Here is a 23103-nt window from a genome sequence, read left to right as displayed (position 1 = left end):
AACTTTAGCTTTCCATCAAACACCATGGATTTGGAGATATCAAAGCTTCAAGATCATCCTTGATAAACAAGTTTAACTACTTTCCTCACACATCCTTCCCCGAGATCAGGGGTGACCTGAGCATCTGACCTGGGGCCGATCTCTATACCAAGTCTGCCCTTAAATGGCATTTGGCGGCTTAGAGTATCTGACTTGAGTATTGGCTTACACACTAAGTCTACTTTTAACACCTTCGTGGTGCACCCGAGTTTAGAGTCTTAATGAGCCTAGGTTGTTCCATCTGAATCACCATATACCTCGACGATCCTTGCTTGGAATCTTACTAAGGAAGGTCGTCTTTCTTGGGATAAGCCACATAGGCACTTCTTTCATATTTTTTGCCTTTAGGACATCTAACCTGGGTTTCAATTCACATGCCATGTCTATCATATTAATGCCTTTTTCTTGGAGTTTCTGACTTGATGTTTAGCTTACAACGCCAAGTCTCCTTTTCAACATCTAGGTAGGTTGGCTTACCTGCCCTCTGATAAGTAATTTAGTTTGAGCATCTAACTTGAGTGTTGTTTACACTCCAAATTCTACTCTTCAACCTCGAGGTAGGTTGGCGTACCTTGACCCTGGATAGATAATTTTAACTTTAGTTGGAGTATCCGACTTGAGTGTTGCTTGCACTCCAAAGTCTACTCTACAACCTCGAGGTAGGTTGGCATACCCTGACCTCGGATAAAAAATCTTAAATTCACTTGGAGTTATGGCAAACAAAACTTCAAAACACCTGAACTCAGAATCTTATTGAGACAAAGGTTGTCTTGCCTTATAGCACATACTCAGGGCAGCTGAACTCATAATCTTTACCAAGAAAGGTCATCTTCCCCAACTTAAGCCAAATGATGGGAGTCGCGATTCAGGGTACCCGAGCTCAAAGTCTTATTGGGAGAAAGGTCCCCTCGCCTGAATCGCTACGAGGTTTTACGCTCCCACTCTTGGAATCTTACCAAGGGGAGGTTTCCTTTCCTAGCTCGAGCCAAATGTTGGCGAGCTACGATTCAGGGTACCCGAGCTCAGAGTCTTACTAAGCGAAAAGTCCTCTTGCCTAAACCGCTACGGATCTTAACACTCCCTAAAGGGAGGTTTCCTGGCGCAGCTCGAGCCAAACGTTGGCAAGCTACGATTCAAGGGTACCCGAGTTCAGAGCCTTACTGAGAAAGAGGTCATCACGCCTGAATCGCTATCAATCTCTACGTTCTCAGCCTTGAAATCTTTCCAAGGGGAACTTATCTCGAGCCAATACAATGGCGAGTTGTGATTAGGGGCACCTAAGCTCAGAGTCTTACTGAGCAAGAGGTCCTCGCGCCTGAATCGCTCTCAGCCTTGGAATCTTACCAAGGGAAACATGGCTTTAGCTAATACAATGGCGAGCTGCGATTAGGGATACCTGAGCTCATAATTTTACTGAGCAAGAGATCCTCATGCCTGAACCGTTGTTAACCTTTATACTCCCAAAGGGAGGTTACTTCAAGCCTTTTCAGGGTGCCTAAACTGAGAGTCTTATTGAGAATAGAACATCACAGCTGAACTATATAATTGTGGAGCCACCTAAGCCTTGGAATCTTACCAGAGGGATAGGTGACCTCGTCTCGTTAATCACTCGTACACGCAGTGCGCTTGCTTGGGCAACATGACGGTCAAGTCGCCTTCCGGGTGTTATCAAAGTATAATGCAAACATGCTTTATGAATAATTTTCATTGGGTGACCTCATTAAAAAAACCTAAAATAGAACTTGAGGCTTGCCGCGTTCCCGGCTCGAGGAATCGCTCCATTGTCTTGAATTTCCAGCCAATAGGTTTCGTCGCCCAACACTTCTATGAACCTGTATGATATAAAAGTTTGGTGTTATATTGCCCTTTACCGTCAAGCTACAGTAGGACATAATCATTTGTTATTCTCGACACATGAGTTCTGGAAAATTTGTCAAAGTTGATCTTTGTTGCATATTGTAGATCGTAAACTAGTACACCAGGTAAGTTCCCAGGAAAGAGAGGTGGGTCACCAATGGACGCACTTAAATACCAAGTCTTTCCTCGCCAGAACTTTCCTTGACATGTTCTCTTACACTACTACGCTCTATATCCAATAACAAGAATAACTTCTTTCCTGCGAGAGATCATGATCATGATAACAATATCACAACATATTTAAATGATAATTAATTATTCAAATCATCTTTAGAGTAACATGATAACATATTTACACATATTCGTTATTTCCATAATAATATGATAACATATTTAAACAATAATAATTATATATTTCATCTTCAGACTAATATCACAACAAACTCAAAAGATAATAATCATTTATCTTTGGAATAACATCACAACAGATAAAATATCTCTTTATCTTTTATCCTCAGAATAATATCGCAACAAACTTAACATTTATCTTTAGAATAACATCACAACAGATAAAATATCTCTTTATCTTTTATCTCCAGAATAATATCGCAACAAATAAAATATAATATCACAACAGATAAAATATAATATCACAATATAATATCACAACAGATAACATATAATATCACAATAGATAAAATATCTATTTATCTATTATCTTAAGAATAATATCACAACATATAAAATATCTCTTTATATTTCATCTTTGGAATAATATCACAACAGATAAAATATTCCTTTATGATCCTGTCGGTTGACCAGAGGGCAAGAGTCTTGCCACGTCGAAGGTTCCTCCTTCTGGATCGGCTTTGCACCACGCTAGCTTCCGTCCTTCATACCTCGATTCTCCTCAAGAACCTGAAAAAGACAGAGTGGCGCCGCTGCGGCCGATCGCGCTCCGACGCTCAAGTCAGTGACGGAATCACCAAAATACTAAGAGAAAAGCTAAGAACTCAAGGAACCGTGCAATATTCTCTCTCAGCGTACTCAAATGTTCTCACAAGCGTAAAGAAGTGTTCTAAACGCGCGTACCTCAGAAGTTCGTTAGAATTCCTTATATACCTGTGCATTTTCTCTCTCCTGACATTTACACCTCTGGACACGTGGCTTGCATCCAGCTGTACACGTGTCACCATCTGGAGCGTCCTCTACTTGAGCGTCACTTCTACTCTTCAGGCTGTTCGACTAAGTTACCCATGCAAGGAGTAACTCGGTGCATAGCTGCCTTGGAGCGCGATCTCTTCTGAGTGGCGAGCACGGGGTGTCACCATGCACACCTTCTCTGTGGTCTCGCCGGCCGCTATCACGATCTGCTTCACTTGCACATCATGTATGTTCTGGGAAACTGTTCCCTTGCCTCGACCTCTGGCCAGGGAATGATCATCTGACAACCTCATCCTCCGTGCTTGTACTCTTTGAAGGCCTTAAGCAAGCCTTTCTGATCTTTCGGCGATGTCCCTCTTTCGGCGGTCTCTGATCACTTGGTCGCCTAAGCTCACATACGGCGACTACGACACAAGCCTGGTGACCGCCGGTTAGATATGCTAGAGATCGGAGAACGCCAACTTAACGATTGCCGACTACACAGACTCCCCACTGTACTTCCCTTCCGTCAACCAGGTGTTCCGCTCAACACGCTTATATCATCGCTTACTGCCACGTCATCGCTTCCGACTACTTGGTCGGTACACTTTATCTTTTAACTTCAGAATAATACCACAACAAATAAAATATTCCTTTACATTTTATCTTCAGAATAATATCACAACAAATAAAATATCTATTTATCTTAATTACCTTCTTTGGGCTGACCAACATTTGAGTCGAGCTCACGACTCACCTCTTGGGTCCAAACACTGAGATGACCTCCCCCAAACACTTGGGTCAAGATGACAAGCTCTCCTGCACGGTACACATGCCCCCCGTCTTACCTGCCACTAGGTAATCATTTACTCGTGGGGCGCCTATACTCGAGTGGAAGTACTGACACCGAGCTTGGTTGACTTACCTGTGTTATGCTTAAGCAAACCAACGAAAAAATCAATCCCACAGAGCGCCTATGCTCGTACTTATACCGAGCTAGGTCAACTTACCATGTGCGAATTCAAATAAATCAACAAAGATAAACGTATCATCTTCAAAGAACAAATTTATCACACATCATTCAAAAAGAAAACAATAAGCAATAATATCTTCGCTGAAATACAACTCGAGGTTTACCACATTCCACACTTGAGGAATGGCCTCAACTGGTCAGCCATGGCTTATTCGTTTCGTGATCAGAGGGCTCTCATGGTCTCCATGATTTGTTGCAAGGTGGAGTTGTCACCTCCTTCCTGTCCAGATGGACCTTGTCGAGTATCTCTCATATCGCCTGATAGCTTGATCACAACTATGGACGGGACCTGGTTTTATCGGGCCCCACGGTGGGTGCCAAATGTTCTTGTCGGTTGACCTAGTCGCCAGTTGACTCTGGGAACAAGCTCTGGCTCCGTCTATCTCACTAGAATCTGCTCTTTCCTTTGGATGTTGGAATGCGACTCTGTTGAAACAGAGGGGGCCCTACCTGTTGATTGCACTCCGACGATCAAGTCACTACAAGGCTTATAGTGAAAATGTCTGCCAGTTTCTTTTTTGTTTTAATAAATTTCACTTCACAATCTCCAATACTGACATGATCCCTTATAAAGTGATGACAGATCTCTATGTGCTTTGTTCTGGAGTGCTAAATCTGATTTTTGGTAAGATTTATAACATTTGTGTTGTGACACAGCAAAGGTACCTTGCTAACTTTCAACCCAAAATCTTCTACCTATTGTTTAATCCAAAGAATCTGTGCTACAACAGTAATGTATTCAGCTTCTGCAGTTGAAAGGGCCACACAAGCTTGCTTTTTGTTGTACCAAGATATGAGACTTGAGCCAAGAAGATGACAAGTTCCACTTGTGCTTTTTCTATCCAATTTTCAGAGTATCCAACTGAATGTATAGGAGAATGACAAACTCTTGGCAGAATCAGAAGGATACCATACACCAACAAATGTTATTCCCTTTAGATATTTCAGTATTCTCTTGGCAGCTTTGGATTAGATTGAAATCTTGCACAAAGACAAACTGCAAATATGATATCTGACTTACTAGCAGTGAGATAAAGAAAGGATCCAATCAATCCCTTGTATTTGGTTTGATCCACTATTGCTCCAACCAAATCCACATCAAAGTAGCAGCTTGTGGACATTGGTGTAGTTGCCTCTTTGCATTTCTCCATCTCAAACTTTTTAAGGATCTCCTTGCAATACTTGGATTGACTTAGAAAGATGTCATCCTTAGATTGTTTGACCTGCAGTCCCAAGAAGAAGGACAACTCTCCCATCATTGACATTTCAAACTCTCACTGCATAGCTGCCACAAATTCTTTACACAAACTATCATGAGTAGCACCAAAAATAATGTCATCAACATATATTTGGACTAAAATAATAGCAGAATTTGACTTTTTAATGAAAAAAGTCTTATCAATTTTGCCTCTCTCATAGCCATGAGACAAGAGGAAATTGCCAAGCCTCTCATACCATTGTATAGAAGCTTGTTTCAGTCCATACAAAGTCTTTTTCAACTTGTAAACATGATTAAGGAGTTGATGATCCTCAAAACCGGGTGGTTGTGATACATATACCTCTTCATTGATAATTCCATTTAAAAAGGCATTTTTCACATCCATTTGAAATAGTTTGAATCCGCTCAGACATGCAAAGGCAAGCAGCAACCGCACTATTGAAAAGATGTTATGTACACCCGTCTAGGACTTCGCTAAACCACTGGAGGGTCGTTCCCGTAAACATCCCCATGAGCATTTTGCACAGAACAACATCTGACCCGCCCGAGATGATCATCTGAACTCTGAATAAGGATGTGCTTGTACGAGAGGATCCATTAGTCATTCCGAAAGGTTAGTTGAGTGTGTTTTCAAGTGTAATAATAAATATTCATTTGGTCACATGACTTATAAGTAATAAGTGTTAATGGATGGTTTTAGGCAAATACTACCTTGGAGACGCGAGTTTTATGCTCAAAACCCAATTTATAACTCTGTCCCGACCAGTCCTCGGTCATCGACTCCCGTGACTGACCTCAAACATCACATACTGGTGCCTGATAGTAAAGATGGGCCACATAAGGTGGGCCCCAGATTCACATATCAGGGTGTTGGTCAGTCTTCGGACATCGGTACCATAGACCTCGACGTTGGAGATCGACATCAGACCTTGCCAGAAGAGGGAGAGATCGGACGTCGACGGTCTAAACAATTATATTGGGCCACGTAAGGTGGGTCCCAAAATTACACAGTTATCAGTTGAAAACATCAGGTATGAGAAAAGACTAAGTCACGAGAGATCCATGCAAGTGGTGTGTATAGCCTAGTCAGGCGCGACACGAGTAAACAATCCTTGGAGGCGCTAAGGCCCATTAGGGTTAGGGTTTCCAAGGGAAGCTGCATGCATGGCACGTGAACACTTAGGGCACCCGCAAAACATATGGCGCTAGAGATTAGGCGTAGAAGTTGGTACCTAGGCGACCACTCTGTTAGTCGTTGCACTCTAGTTAAGGGAAGTTCATGTGCCAGATTACGCTAAGATTATGTAATAGCGGCGTAGGGACATTCTCCAAGGAACCCTAAACATGGGTAAGGAAACAAAGGTAAACTCTAGTTTTAACCTATATAAACGGTGCTAAGAACCCTAACAAGGTACACAGTTTCTAAGACTGGAACTACTTTATACATTTGGTGTTTCTTTGCCCTTATACTTACTTGAGCGTCGGAGTGCAAACGACCCTCAAGGCGCCCTTTGTCTTTGTAGGTGAGAGATTCTTCGATCAAGGAAGTACGATTCTCAGGCGGAGATAGGAGGGTCAAAGGTTGCCGTTCGAGTCAACCGACGAGAACAAACTCCATATCGCATAGTTTGATACCATCTAAAAGAGTATTCCTGAAGAGGTGCACAAAATGGCCACGAGTTGTTTAATCATCGTCATTCCTCACTAAGAAATGTTATCGAAAGAACATTTGGTGTCCTCAAAAAGCGATTTCCAATTATCGCTAGCGAAACAGAGCCTGATTACTTTGTGGACACTATGACCGATATTGTTTTAACATGTTGTATTCTTATAACTTTCTTCACGAAGTGGGTAATGATGACTCTTTGTTGTAAGAAGTTGATCGTGACTTGATGCAAGGTGATAAAGATGTGTCACACTCGCAAACTCGTGAGGATGACTATAGGCTCAGGTCAAAAATTAGGGATACTATAGCAAATGAAATGTAGACATGTTATTACAATAATTAATTTTGTGTAACATCCCTAAACTTGTATTTATATTGTTGTAAGAACAATTTGTTGGTTTAATGTTGACATTCGACCTTTATTAATATTTATGTATGGAACTATTTGTGTTATTACAAAAGTTTAACCTTTTTTATTATGTTTTATCATGGATTGTGGGAAGGGTATTGCTTCAGAGTCATTTGTAGGTATCCATGAACACCAAAAATATACTACTACAAATATGATTTTTTTGTATACTTACTATTATTATTAATAAAAATATAATAAAAAATAATAAAAAATTGAAAAATATAATAGAAAATATTATTTTGTTAAATATAAATAAATTTATTAACTATACTAAATAATATTAAAAATATTTAATAATATTATAATATTAAATTTTAATAATATTATAATATTAAAAATATTTAATAATATTATAATATTAAAAGTATTTAATAATATTAATAATATTTATATTATGCATATGTGTTTTTCTTTTCAAACCTGTAATCTTAATTATTACATGAATCTCTAAACAAATTAAGGATTTTTTTTTGAATGATACATATTTCAATGTAACATAATGATTTTCTGGAAAATTATTATTTTTATTATTTATTTATTTATTTCATGTTTTCTTTATATATATATATTTTAGTGTATGTTTAATATTTGTTATGCATAGACTTTATTTGCTTTAATAAACTAAAATACTGCATTAATATTTTTTTCATAGATATTTATTTTCTCTATGAAATTATAGCTCCAACACAGTATCAGAAGTAATATGCTCCAACACAATATCGAAAATAATCTTTTAATTGAATACATCTATAATTTAAAAATAAATAATCCATAATTACAACTTTGTTCTAAATCAAGTGTATAACAATCATGAATATGGTTCGAATTTTTTTACATAATTTATTTTCTTCCAAAGTGAACTCGAACACAATAGTGAAAATAATATTTCAATTGTCAAAAATAATGTTTTAATTTAAAATAATTATAATTCACAAATAAACAATCAAATTAAATTTTTTGAACAATTTTAAAATGCATGACAAATATATAAATTTACATTTTTATCAATTAAAAAAATATAATTTCACTCAGAAACTTTCATAATTTTTCCCTACACTTTTAAATTTATTTATTTTAATCTAAACGTCCTAACTTTTTTTTTACCTTTCAAATTATCTTAAATCCAATATCTAAGTTTGAATCCGTAATTCAAGCATTACTAAGACTTGTATTTTCGAAGGACCAAGCTCCAACATTTTGAATGGGATACCAACGGTCAAATATTCTGAACCATCCAATACGCGCGATCCCATCCGTACATCAAAACATCGCTCCCATCATCCAACGGTTCGTATCATGGACAGCAATCAGTCAGAAACACAAACCTACAGTCGCATCTCTTCTTCTCCAACTTCGCGCACCATGTTCTCCAATTATTACTGCTCTGTGCAGTTTCTTAGATCGCAACAACAACTTATCTCACACTGAAAGCGTTTTTCGCAGTTCTTCTTGAAAACAATGGAAGCTTCTAAGAAGAAAGGGGTTGCGATCAAGAAGACCAATGATAACTGGGCTTTTCTGGTAATTTTTTTGTTTCCCTAGTTATGCTTTTCATTTTCGTCACCGTTTTCTAGTAGTTTTATTGCAATGCTCTTAACCATTCTGTAGACAAATATTTTCGGTTCGTGAAACATTAAATATTTTCGATTTTGAAATCCATAATTTTGCATTTTAATTATGATTGTTCTTGTTATTGATTATTAGTATTATTGTTATCATTATATTAAGGTATTATATGTTAGATTCAAAGATGTTTATTCAGTTAGTATTGTGCTTTTCAATTTATATCTCTCTGCTCGTTACTGTTAGTTCTGTTGTGGTATTCGGAGTTTTCTATTGTTAATTTATGATTATCTTTTGTGTGTGTTGCAAATGTGTGAAATACAGGAGCATATTGAAGCACCTATGTGGGTGGATTTGGCAGTTGAAGCTGTATCTGGTGGTGTAGGCACGTGAGTTTTCTATTAGATTGAACTTTATTTTCATCAAATTATATTTATTATTTTGATTTTTAAGTTCGTTATGCTGCAGAGGTGATGATGATGATTGGTTCAACACAAGTCATCCGTAAGGAACCTTTTGGAATTTTCTTTTTGGGGATTTTGTCGATTTGATATCGACCTTGGGATTGTTTTCTAAACTGAGTTTGTGTACTTTATACAAATCATTTTCAGATTCCACCAAATGTCTGCTCGAGAGTTAAAATCCAAGTTTTCTCAGGGCGAGGAGATATTGGCACCAGGAATTGATTTGCAAGGAGTAAATTCGCCTGAGCTTCCTTCTTCGGTCTCGAGATCTAGAGGCAAACACTACAACAACAAGAAGTGGGAAGGTATTGATCTGAATACTTTGTTAGATAAACAGACGGGTAGGAGTGGCTTACAACAATGTTCAAGCTTTGGCCAAGAAGTGAAACCCAGATTAAAACCAAATGTGAACAGGCCAAAAAGAGCATTGAGTGGGAAGTTTGGATTGACTTTTGAACCCGATGCCAGAGGAAAACCCGAGTCAAAGGTTAGTTGTAGCAAACCAGTGGGTAGTTCAAGTTCTGACCGCAAGACAGGTGGAAGCTCTGCAAGAAGCACAATTACATCTGAGAACACTCAGAAATATACGGAGGTGTCTAGCAAACCATGTGATCAGAAAAGAAGTTCATCAATTAGGATGGTTAGTTTTGGGAAATATTGTGTTACAAGAAAAGTCTCAAAAATTCAGCCACAAAAGAAATGTTTGGAGGTAAGTAGTCAACCATGTGATCAGAAAAGTAGAAGTTCATCCGTTATTAGCGTTAGGAGAAGTTATGTTTCAGGAAAGAATTCAAAAGTGAAGATAGGTGATGATAGCACGCAATCAAGGGGCCGTAAATCATCTTCTGGGAAGTCTAGTCTTGGTTCATGTTCAAACACAAGTCATGAAGTTAAGCCTGTATCAAGGCATCAAAGAGAGAAAATCACAGATGAGAAAGGTGGGGTGACAATTAATCGTACAATCAAGAATCGTTGCAAGCCAGGTGAAACATCGAAGGCATTTGCCATATCAGCCGAGGAAGCTAAATCTGGTAACAGAAAGGGAAGTAGCATCAATTTTGCCAAGCCAACTTACCATCGAACAGCAAAGTCATTGGTGAGAAGCTGCACTCTCCTTAAGTCATGCATTTCTATTTTGTTACACATTATTTTAAATGATGTAGCTATGAGTATATAAAGCTCATATTAATTAAGTATTAAGAATTGTTTTCACCAAATTATTGTAAATGCATCAGAGACTTAATTTTTTGAGTGCATCCCTTTTCTGAAAGTTACAGTTCTGTAGCTACTTATTACAATTTAGAGTTTTTGTTTATCAACGATAGCGGGTATCCGTTGCAGGTCCAATATCCGTCTACAGGTTCAAAGGCATTGTTACAACACGCAGTGAATAAAGAAAACATTTGTATGGATGGTACCAAGGAGAAACCAAGAACTACCAAGATTAATAGTTTGACAGTCAAGGGAAAAGGCAATGTGACAGTGGATCAGAAATGCATTGCAAGAGGTGTTTTTGCAGGGAGGCCTGTTAGAAGTCATAGAACTACTGAACACAACCTACAAAAAGGAGACAAAGCAGGATCAACTGCTTTGACAAATAGTGGTATTGCAGTCAATTGATTTGCTTGACAATTCTTTATTGTTTCTATTTAAAAATCTCTTATTGTGTCAGACGTCTAATATAGCATGCATTATTATCAAAGAATATAATCGAATGTGGTGGAAATATTAAAACTATCTTTAGAAACATGATATATCTTCCATTTTTTTCATCTTGGTATGTACATTTCCTAGAAACTTGAACAGTTAAGTAAAAATTAAGAATGACTTTTTATATTTAACCTTTTTGAGCTTTCTAACCAAATATCAATTTGTTTATATACTTGTTTACTAGTTCATGTTTTTGAAGTTGCGAAATTTTAGAATCATTGCCACTGACATGTACTCATGTTGTCATCCTATGTTTTTAACCTTGGAATTAAAACTTCTCTATGGTATCAGTTTATGCCTCTTCATCTTGAAATTGAATTGCACTACAATCAACAATTTTGCATGTTAATTTAAGTGGTATTAGCTAACTTTCCAAGTCTAATGCAAGTTCATTAATGCAGGAAAGAGCACCAATGAACGTGAGGCAAAGAACCCAGTTAATCTAGCCAGAAGGATTTACTACGCTAGATGAGTACATTCTTTCTTTCAGGTGAGTGATAAAAACTTGGGGAAAGAAATGATGACCCCTTTCAAATGGCTTAGTCACGTGCCTCAGTGAAGCCTTATATTGGTTTATCCTAATTTTAGTATATATCGTAGATCTAGTATGGTTTTGGTCCCACCGTGCAATTTTGGTGATAAATTTGAGTTTCTTTTCTAGCTTTCATCATTATCAAATGATGTAATTCAGTCAATTCACTTTCACCTATTTTCACGTACGGAAATTAATACAAGGAAAATGAAACATATTGTTGCATAGACAACTCGATACCAAAATCCTAGCAACACTCATGGGAGTTATTGACCGATCTTGGAACTACGGTAACATTTTGTGAATTGTCCAAATAAATCCACATCAGAGTTTTAGTAGAAATATCTTGACTAATAAATGACGATATGTACTTGTTATCAATACAATACATTGGGCTGCCTATAAAATTTAGCATGCCATTATCCCTTTTCTCTTTAAGGAATTCAGGTGTAAAATTGAATCTCACAAAAAAAAAATATTGTATTAATGTTTTGAATTGAAGGTAATGTCGTAGTCTTCTCTATATATTTGTTTATGGTTCATTGGTGTCGAATCTTCATGTTGTTTCTCATAGAAAGATCTTGTAGTTATATTTGAGTCTGGTTCGTCTTGGTAATTGGCTCAAACAAGTATAATATTGAGGGGGAGTGTGCTAGTGTGTTTAGGTTGGACGTGGTGTCGTAGTCTCTTATATAAGTTTACTTATGAATCATTGGTCTTGAATCTCTCTTTGAAAGGTTCAATTTTTTATACCAAAATTAATTTTGTCTAACATACTTGCATAATAAAAGTGCTACATTTTTCCTAATTTCTAATACTACCCTCTTTCCATGTGTTGCTCTATTTGGCCTTAGCCTCTTTATTTCACATACAAAAATTGTTTCACTCTTCTCGAAGTTGTAGCTGGCGATCTTCCTGGATATATCCTCCTTTCATTGAAATTACATTAAGCACTTGAAAAATCAAAACAAAAAATTATGGTAAATAATAATGGAAATAACTTCTACTGTGACAATAGTTGTGTTTGGTCATCATTAGAACTATGTGGATGGCGATGCAACAGTACACATATAGTCAATCTTTGTCGTCCATTTGAGGAAGTATGTAACTGTGTGACATTGATCTAAACCAATGAATGTATTTTACTGCACATCTTGAGGGATGTGAAGTCATTGTCACATCGATAACAAGATGGTCGACAGAGTGCAACTATTGATCATCAATGACAGTAACTTCACCACCTTTGAAAGGTGGGGGATGATGAATCGTTTTCTCATACCCTAATTGTACCACATTAGGGAGATGCAACAATGTCGAAACATTATTAAGAGTGATGGCCATCTCACCAATAGGGAGGTGGAAATTTTTTGTTTCGCGGTGCCACCTCTTAACAAATGTTGATATGAGGCCTTTATCAACAATCTTATAACTAATGTTGCATAGTAGCAACAACTCGATTTTAAACATTGTGTCCTCAACTTGGGGATGACGGATACTAAACTTACTTAGCTTGCATCTATGGGAGACCAACTTTAGTTTCCACCGTCTACAAGTCACGTGTTCAACATAGCTCAGTAGAAATAATCTATTAGGAGGGCCCCTAGGAAATCCTACTTTATCATGTACTATAATAGCTAGTGGCAGTACATCAACATTAATGGCAATGATAAGGAGAGATTCAAGACCAATGATTCATAAGCAAACTCATATAAGAGACTATGACACTATGTCCAACCTAAACACAATAGTACACTCCCCCTCAATATTGTACTCGTTTTTCCGGCAATGAATTAATAAAATAAAATGAGACACTTTAGAGGTGTCTCAACCCTTATACATAAGTCATACCTAGTTAAAACTTTCAACACAACAAAGCAAAGAAAAGAGACCCTCTAGTTACATAAAGAGCATAAGCTTTGAAGATGCCCCTACCCATAACAACACTCTTACACAAAGAACCTTGTCTTTCAGAAAACAACCCCTGCCCATAACAGAGTTGGTTCTACAAAAAACCAGCTGAACACAAAACTTACAAGTTACAAACATAATGACTAAGTGAGACTCTATCCCTGCTGCCCTTTTACAGCCTTGGTCTCTTAAAACTTTGGCCTGCTTCCCAAATAACCTGCAACATTTAAAGCTTAACAAAAAATTGCCTAGCATATGATGGAAGGTTAGCTGTTGGAAATTTAGCAAGCTAACAACAGAGTGTTTAAATGCTTCCTCCCTTCTTTCAACTATGAGTGATGCTTGCTTCCAATAACTCCATCCCAATAACTCCATCCCACTCCCTCGTAAAACTTTGTTGGCGGGCAAGCTACAATAAAGCATAGTCCTTCCATTCTAATTTTAGTCTTGATTACCTGCACCAAAAGACCATACCTTTCACGCCTCGCAGCCATCACAAGGACTGAAATATGATTTTACCACTAAGTGACCAAAGCACAAGAGGGAAAAAAAACAAGGCAAACAAAGATCGTGCAAGGTAAATCATGCTTTCAGACCGAAAAAGTTACCTAGTTGCCATATTAATGCAAGTTTGTGGGGATAAAATCAAATCAGAAAAATAGAAGTTTACTTTCCTTATTTTATGTTTCATCCATGCCCAGGATTGTACCTGTGCCAGGGTGAAGATTTCATCTGCATCACTCTTTGCTTGATTAAAAATAACTCTATTCCTATGCTTCCAAATGCACCATATCACGAAAATCCACATACTTCTCCACAAGTTATTACCCTCTTTGTTAAAGCACGAACAAAAGAATTGGTCAAAGTGGTTTTCCAAGACATTGTGGTTCACCATACTAATCCCAAGCCAATTACTGCACATGTTCCATACTGAATTTGATACCTTACACGTAATGAGGATGTGTGAGGTTGACTCTTCCTCCCTCCCGCATAGAGGACAATATGTATCACTCATTATTATCCCTTTTTTGTGAAGATTCTGCTTCGTAGCTATCCTATCCAACATGGCCCTCCACACGTAGAACTGAGATGAGGGCATTACTTTTAGATTCCAGAGATCAGCAACATGACCATTTGTACTCCCATTCCCATTATATGCTAACATTGAGTATGCTGATTTTACCGAGAAGTTGTCGGAGGATAAATCATTCCATAGCCATGAGTCCTCCTTGTCTGAATGAAGGGATACTTGTGCTATACTTGTCATGAAATCTACTATCATAGGTTTTTCCCACTCAAACCACACTCTTCTCCAGCTGAAATCCCACTCCCAAACCTCTAAAGACCATCTTCCGAAACTGACAATTGGTTTATCTTTTTAACAAGGAGGTTTTGTAGATTCTAGGATATCTCTCTTTGAGTTGAGTATTGTCTAATCACTTATCTTCCCAAAATTTAAACTTTGATCCATCTCCCACCTGCCAAACCATATTTGATTCGAGCCAACTATTGTCCTGATCAGAGAGGCTTACTTTGGATAAATCCGTCCACCATCTAGATCTGTGCTTATTTCGAGCTGGTATATTTAAGTTTAACGTCCTCCAAGATCCATACTTTGATTCTAAAACATCCTTCCACAAACCAACCTCTGGGGACCTCAGTTTCCATAACCATTTTTCCAAGAGGGCCTTGTTAAAAAGGTCAATGCGTTTAATACCATGACCACCTTCCTCTTTTGGTTTACATATGTTCTCCCAGCTACACCAAGCAATTTTCCTCCCTTCTGCTCCCCAACCCCACAAGAAATTCCTTTGTAGCTTAATAATTTCCTTGCACACCCCAACCGGTGCTTTAAAGAATGACAAGAAGAATAATGGTATGGTATTGATAACGAATTTTATGAGGCAAACTCTTCCCGCGAAGGATAAGTTTTTGCCTTTCCAAGCCGACAGTCTCTTTCTTATCTTTGATAACACCGGTTCCCAAAATGAGCATTTAGATGGATTACCGCCTACAGGTAGACCTAGATAGGTGAAGGGTAGTTCCATTATGCTACAATGGAGGATTTCAGAGTACATTTTGACCAAGTTCCTGTCCACTCCAACTGCGCCTATTTTACTCTTGTGGAAATTTACTTTAAGGCCAAAACCTAATTCAAAACATCTTAGCATAACCTTAATAGTCAAAATGTTTTGCATACTTGATTCACAGACAAATAAGGTATCATCAGCAAATTGGAGCAGATTCACCTTGACATTTTTGTCCCCAACTTTAATTCCCGAGAATAAATTTCTTCTAGTTGCTTGATTTACCAATCCGGATAGGCCTTGGGCCACGATTAGGAACAAGAAAGGTGTCATAGGATCAACTTGTTGATCTTGTCGTTGAGGTCTTGCAGCCGGTGCTCACCCAGACCTTCGTTCTGAATCTCTGCCACCTACCGCCCGATCTCGTGCATGATCTGCTGGTGCCCCTTGTCGGCTTCCGACTGGTCGTGACACTCTGAGGCGAGGAACGGACGGCACTCCTTCGGCTTCTTCTCCTCTCCACATAAGTACCTCCACATAAGCATCATGCGATGCGGTAAAGTGGAGCTTAACGGAATTTTGAATATATTTTAAAAAATATAGTAATAAATTGAATATTGATCCGTGTAAAAAAAAAGGTAATTAATTATATATACATAAGATTCTACATTAAATGAATAATCGAGAATGTATTTATATATCTTAGATTGTACTTTTTAAAGTGTGTTTTCAGATTTAGTAATAGAAAATGCATAATCTATATACATTCTATATATATATTATGGATTGTGCATATTCTATAATATATTTTCATATCCGAAAATCAAAGACAACATACAATTAGTGAGAAAAAAAATACAAAGACATGCCTCTTCAACGGAGGTGAGAGTGCAATGTAGTTATCAATGGTAGTGACCAATGTATTTTGAGCAGGACTCTCCGACTTATGAACGGAAGAAGAAAAAATCGAAGGAGTGCAACGCAAAGGGTGCAACGGAGATGGAAGAAGAAGAGTTGGAGTAAGAAAATGTATGTTTAATATCAATATAAAGGAGGGATTTTTGGATCTTTTAACAGGTGTAGTTTAAATTAAATTGATTGGGTTGCATAAGGCATAGACCCTTATATTATCTGGTAATTGCTTCCTGCACCGTATAAGTGTACCCAATTATAAGGGAAAAGACAAAATTACCCTTAAAAAATGAAATACATATAAAATTACAGGACCTCCTTTTCCGGAATACAATAATCTCTTATAGATAAATTTTTTTGAAATGTATTAATTTTCAATTTCGGATTTTCTTATCCAAAATGAGATTTTTTTTTTACGGATTTTTTATATCCAGAACACAATAATCTATTATGGATATACTTTTCTGGAATGCATTATTTCAATTCTGGATTTTCATTTCTGAAATTAAGAGTATTTTTGAAATTTTTGAAATTGTGTTAGGTGCAGGTTCAAAAGTGTTGGTGCAGGAAGCAATTTCAAATATTATCTTCACATGTCTTGCAACTACTAAACCAAGGGCTTGGTTGGGCTAAATCATAATCAATTACATATTTTGAGTTGAGTTAAGTTCTCTTAGTGCATTCCATTATAATTAGATTGGATAATACATTCTGAGTTTCAAATACAAAGCACACAACTTGATTACATAACATCTATAAAATAAATAAAAACACTAATAAGTTATTAGTTAAATTTAATACTGAATTTTGAGGTACAAAAATACCACTCACGTTGTTAGTTGCTTATAATAATTGAAAACATTTAAATTATTATAATTACTTTATTTTTAAAAAAAATTAAAAGAGATGATCGCAATTTTTTTAATTAGTCAATCTCCTTATCCAACCTACCCTAAGGTTAAGTTCGGTCGGTTACTAAAACAAAAATAAATCCAAATCATTTAAAATTAATTGAGCTTCATTAAAGTTTAAACTAAATTCAATCTAATTTGAATCTACGACATTCTTACCCTTTCTATCTCTCCAATCAATCTGACCTTAATTTTTAAACCTCCAATCTCTGTAATAAATATTAAACATAATCGAATTCTAGTAAATCACTAGTAAAACAATTTTGTTATCGAATTTTTCTCTTGAAATTAAAGAATTGAAATGCTTAATCTTTTCATTATTTTAATTTTTCAACATCAGCAAAAGTCTAATTAATTAAACAAATACTTTATTGAATATCCATTTAAACTTTTTACAATTTATTTACTTACGTAGTGAATGAAATATTTAAGTTTTATTACACTTATCTTTAAATTTCTAATTACTTTATTATACTCCTATTTTTCATATTATGTATTTTTTGGTCTTTTGTTCACTTCACGTCCATTATCCAATAAAGATGCTAATGACTATTACCGAATACAGACATGCTCAAGTGTTCATGCACGTAACTGTGTGGTTGACAAGACATGAAGTTTATGTTTTGTCTTATAAATCATGCTGAATAATTATTAGCCACACTCAATGTTAGTATTAATGAATGGTTCTACAAAGAATATGAAAATAGTATCAATAAATGGTTTTACAAAGAATATGGAAATAAAAAGAAAAGAATATGGAAATAAAAAGAAAAAGCATGTTGGGTCAATTTCTTTATGCAAGTCAAGTTAGTCATATATATTTTTGTTTTAAATATGATTTTTCTCACTTTACAGAAAAAAATACACATTATTTCGTATTTTGATATTTTAAGCTAAGAAAATTATTTTCAGACAAAAATAGATTTAAACTGAAAGAAAATTATTTTTTTAAGAATATAAAAGTTTAATGATTTAAGCGTATACATGACTTTCTATGTTTTAATTTTGTACTAAAATAAAATAAAATAAATATAAAAAGTTGAAGATAAACTTTGTGTTGACACTATGGATAATTTTAGTCCTTACAATAAAGTATTAAAACATGAACTTGTATGACAAACGAAATGTTTTTGTCTGAAGACGATAAACACAAATTGTTCAAGGACAACATACACAAAATATATATATATATATATATATATATATAAGTTTATACTTAAGATAAACTCTAAAATATGTGTTAAAAAACTTACATAGTACTACTTTTAACATATGTTTGCAGATAATATTCTCTTATTTGCTCACTTAGAAGATCTAACAAGAACTCTCAATATGAAGATCTCTGTGAGTCTATGCCAACAACTTCATTGAAATGACATTTTGTCATCAGTATATATAGTCCTCCTGTCTTTTACAATTCATTCTAGTTGAGATAAAAGTAATCTGACTTAGGCTTAGGCCTAATAAGCTAGGGTAAGTATTAGAACATTTGTTTAAATAGAAGTATGCATTCAATGTGGCATGCTAAGGATTTAATGCACTGTCAATCTATGGGAACAAATGCAGCTGAGGAACAAAGGATCTCTTTCTGTCTCAACAACTATAAAAGGATTTGTAACAACTCTTTCTTCCACCTCTCTATTTATGAAAAAAAATCCTTTAAAGAAGAAAAAAAAGGATAAACTAATGATCTTACGAGCTTTTGGAGTTAAAATCTTAAGTTGCAAAACCTAGTTGTTGGTAGAACATTGGTGTGTTTTTATCTAAAAGAGTGAACTTTATCTTGCATATGTCATAAGAAGCCACAACTCTTTTAGTGAGAAACTCTATGATCGTTATTGTGATATTTTAGTTAGGAGTGATTGTATTTCAAACAATATTTAGTCTTATCCAGGAATGACTACATTTCAAATAATACTTTATTTAGTTGCTGCAAACCAAATAATACTTGGTTGTTTAACTAGGAGTGGTCACATTCTAAATAATACTTAGTTATTTAACTAGGAGTGACAATTGTCTAGCTATCAAAGGTTATGTTCCAAAGGATACTCAATCTTAACTAGGAATGGTTGTGGTCCAAATAATACTCAATTTTAGCCAAGAGTGGTTGAGGTACAAAGAATTTTTGTAGTGATAGTCTACCTAGTGAAACTTAATCAAGAACTAGACAATATTTTATAACAAACGAATCGGTGTATAAATATTAAGCGTAAATATATATTTAGTCTCAACACTCTTAGATTGCATGTTATCAAACTATCATTTAACTTTAAAGAAGGAAAGTCTTTTTAACTGAACTCACAAAATATATCGATAGTAAGTTTATCCTCCTAAAATTGCATATGACTATTTTAATCAGACGTTAATATTACGAGATATTACACACACCAAATTAATGCATAATTTAACCCTCATTTTCTTGTATATTTCACATATTTTTAATTCTTTTTATTGGTTTTCTTCTTTCATTTTCTTGAGGTTTTATGTTTGTTAAAGGTGCAGTTGACTCCAAAAGGGGAACTGGTTGAATGGAGCCTGAACTCTATTCGCAAACTTGAAAAACAAACAAACACACAATCTAACAAGTAATAGATAAGGCTAGAGAGATAAATGCACACCGAATTTATACCACAACAAGGACTACATCTAGTCCCCTTGAGAAACCCACTCAAGAGCCTTTCACTATCAAGTATTCTATACCTCTTCAGGTCATCAGTATTCTACACCTCTGTAGGTTACAAGTAGTCTCAACCTCTTTAGGTTCACCAAGTATTCTCTACCTCTCTAAGTACACCAACTATTCTAACATCTCCAAGTATATCAAGTATTCTGACCTCTCTAGGCACATCAAGTATTCTAGCATCTCCAGGTACAATGTCCTAATCTCCCCATGAGATCAAGGACCTCTTAATACAATGAGAAAAACTCTCATTCAGAAAGAACAAATTAGGCTCACTAGGTATACTTCACAATAGTGAATGATTTACAATGATTTCACTCAAAACACAATTCTCACAAGTTGCTATCAATTAGCAGATATGAAATTCTAGGCACAATAACACAATAGCAACAACTTTTTATGTACACTTTGTATATCATTTTTATTCGCTTCATTATGTTGTTGTGTTCTTCACCCTTGATATCTTTATATAGACTACTAAAATGTGTACATTGCAGCTTTAGGGTTTCTTCAATTTTTCATATAACCATTAGACACTTCATATAGAAACTTTTGCTCTGAATGTTGTTTGCATTTAAGGCTCTTCAAAAAATTTCTTTCTCTTCAACAAATATGAACGTTGGTGTTTGAATCTTCATAACTTCATTATCCACACAATTTGCCACATTGCTCTTTCTTCTTCAATGCGCTACTTGTTGGATATGGAAACTTGTGTTCTAGTGATATCTGCTAAGGGTGGTCATGGATTGGATTTTTAATCTAGATCCAAACTAGATCCAATAAAATGGATTGAATTTAGAATCCATATCCATTTTAACTAGATCAAATTTATATGGATTTTTTCAAATTCATTTAAAATGGATTAAATCTAGATTTAATCAACTTTAGAAACTAGATTAAATTCACTTTGTCAATTAGATTAAATTCACTTTGTCAATTAAATTAAATCCACTTTGTTAATTAGATTAAATCTATTTAGATATGGGTCCTGACCAACTAAACTTGAAAAGTTCCGGGCCCTGACATGTACTTTGACCCACTCAACTCGACATGGAAACTAGCCGACTCAGTTATAGATCGGCCCAGCCCGACTCGACTTAGGCCCAGACTGACTTGCCCTGGATCGACTTGACTCTACATGGGTTATGTGCGGAATCAACCTTGACTCGGGCGACTCAGCTCAACATCGGCCCGGGCCGACTCCGCTCGACATCGACCCAGGTCGACTTCTCTCGACATCGACCCGGGTTGACTCCACTTGACATCGACCTAAGTCGACTCCTAGCGACATCGCCCCAGGCCGACTCCGCTCGACATAGACCCAGGCCAACTCTGCTCCACATCGACCCAGGCCGACTACGGTCCACATCGACCCAGACCGACTCCGTTCCACATGGACCAGTCTCACCATCGCTCAGGGCCGACTACGCTCGACAACGACACGAGGCGACTCCGCTCGACATCAACCTAGGCTGACTCCGCTCAACATCGACCTGGGCTGACTCCGCTCGACTTCAACCCGGGCCGACTACCCTCAACATCGGCCTGGGCCGACTACGCTCCACATTGACCCGGGCCAACTCCGCTCCACATCGACACAGGCAACTCTGAAAATCGGCCCAGGCCGTCTCCGGTTGACATCGGCCTGTACCAACTTCGGTCAACATTGTCCCTTGCTGACTCCTGTCGACATCGACTCGTGCCGACTACAATTGGCATCGATTCTGGTCGATATCGGTCAACTCGGGCCGACTCTGCTCGACATCGACCTGTGCCGACTCCCCTCGACATCGACCCAGGCCGAGTTTGCCCAACATCGACCCAGGATGAGTCCGCTTGACATCGACCCGAGCCTACTGTGATCGACATCAACCTCGGTCGATTCCGTTCGACATCGATTGGTCCGGGCCGAATCCGCTCGACATTGGCCTGGGCCGAAACCGCTCGATATCGGCCCGGGTCGGCTCTACTTGACATCGGTTTAAGGTGACTCCGCTAGACATTGGTTCGGATCGACGATGCTCGACATTGTCCCGGGCCAATGTCGAACCGAGTTGGCTCGGGCCGACGCGACTCGATATCATTTTGGGTCAATTCCGCTCGACATTGTCCAACCAACTCGGCTTGATATAGCTTCGGTCCGACTCGGCTTGACATGGGTCTGGGTTGATTTGGCTCGACTTGGGTCCGGGTTGACTCGACTCGTCACCAGCCCAGGCCGACTCGGCACAACACCGACCCTGGCCGACTTGACTCGAAATTGTCCCTTGCTTACCCGAATTGACATCGTACCAGGCTGGCTTAGCCTGACATCGACCTGGGCCGACGTAGCTTGACATCAGCCTTGCTTGATTCAGCTCGGCATCATCCTGGATGGAGTTGGCTCGACAGGGACTCGGTCCAACTCAGTTCGATATTAGACATGGGCCCAGGTCGACTTTGATTCGGGCCGACTCGACTCGACAGGAGTTCAGGCGGACTTAGCTCAACATGGGTCCGTATTGACTCTACATAACTGGGCTTGGGCCAAGTCAAAATCCAACCCAAAATCCAATTTGGATAATCAAAAAATGTATCCAATCTATATCTAATCCATATCCAATTAAATAGATTGGACTTAAAATCCAAAAAATATGGATTTGGATTTGAGATAAATCCATTTAAATGGATTAAAAGTAATATGGATTTGGATCAATTATGGATTGGATTTGGAAATTTGGATTTTTTGTCCACCCTTAATATCTGCCATTTTCAAATCTCATGAAACATTTTAAAATGTTTCTTTACTCATATTTGATGTGAATGTTGTGTTATAAAATATTCCAAGAATATAAAGGTTTAAGTATTTACATTTCCTTGTTATTGCATTTTGTTTTAACGTTTGGACTATGCTTGTTTCGTTTGATATGTATAGTTTCCAACATGCATCTTATGCATGCAAACATACGCATCTGCTATGTGTTGCCCAAGGGGTTTCGTCTGATGTGAGCTTTTAAAGTGTTCCAACACTTGGGTTATCGTGTATGA

General features: G+C 37.1%; 3 protein-coding genes across 5 annotated transcripts; 1 reads left to right on the top strand and 2 right to left on the bottom strand.

Annotated features, from left to right (window-relative positions):
- Window positions 1–5016: 5016 nt before the first annotated feature.
- LOC137839135 (uncharacterized mitochondrial protein AtMg00810-like) lies at window positions 5017–5328 on the bottom strand. Its single transcript, XM_068648264.1, has one exon. It carries the CDS (start codon window positions 5326–5328, stop codon window positions 5017–5019), a length of 312 nt encoding a protein of 103 aa, XP_068504365.1.
- A 3236-nt stretch (window positions 5329–8564) lies between these two features.
- LOC137830908 (uncharacterized) lies at window positions 8565–17283 on the top strand. Of its 3 annotated transcripts, none has more exons than XM_068638331.1 (7): window positions 8565–8890; window positions 9257–9321; window positions 9401–9436; window positions 9544–10492; window positions 10738–10999; window positions 11508–11596; window positions 17033–17283. In XM_068638331.1, the coding sequence occupies exons 1-6, from the start codon at window positions 8828–8830 to the stop codon at window positions 11576–11578; spliced, it is 1446 nt and encodes a 481-aa protein (XP_068494432.1). In that variant the 5' UTR covers window positions 8565–8827; the 3' UTR covers window positions 11579–11596; window positions 17033–17283. The 3 variants fall into 3 exon arrangements, with proteins under 3 accessions (XP_068494432.1, XP_068494422.1, XP_068494414.1); XM_068638321.1 differs by lacking the exon at window positions 17033–17283 and adding an exon at window positions 16507–16867; XM_068638313.1 differs by lacking the exon at window positions 17033–17283 and having other exon boundaries at window positions 11508–12134.
- On the bottom strand, window positions 12848–14828 carry LOC137839126 (uncharacterized). Its single transcript, XM_068648256.1, has 4 exons — window positions 14357–14828; window positions 14021–14048; window positions 13672–13763; window positions 12848–12918 (listed from the first exon to the last, which is right to left on the bottom strand). Exons 1-4 carry the CDS (start codon window positions 14826–14828, stop codon window positions 12848–12850), a joined length of 663 nt encoding a protein of 220 aa, XP_068504357.1.
- Window positions 17284–23103: the final 5820 nt, after the last annotated feature.

This window comes from Phaseolus vulgaris, chromosome 11 (assembly GCF_000499845.2).
Source record: "Phaseolus vulgaris cultivar G19833 chromosome 11, P. vulgaris v2.0, whole genome shotgun sequence".
Taxonomy (NCBI): domain Eukaryota; kingdom Viridiplantae; phylum Streptophyta; class Magnoliopsida; order Fabales; family Fabaceae; genus Phaseolus; species Phaseolus vulgaris.
The sequence above is the reverse complement of the archived record's forward strand: the minus strand, read 5'-3'. Positions and strand labels throughout refer to the sequence as shown.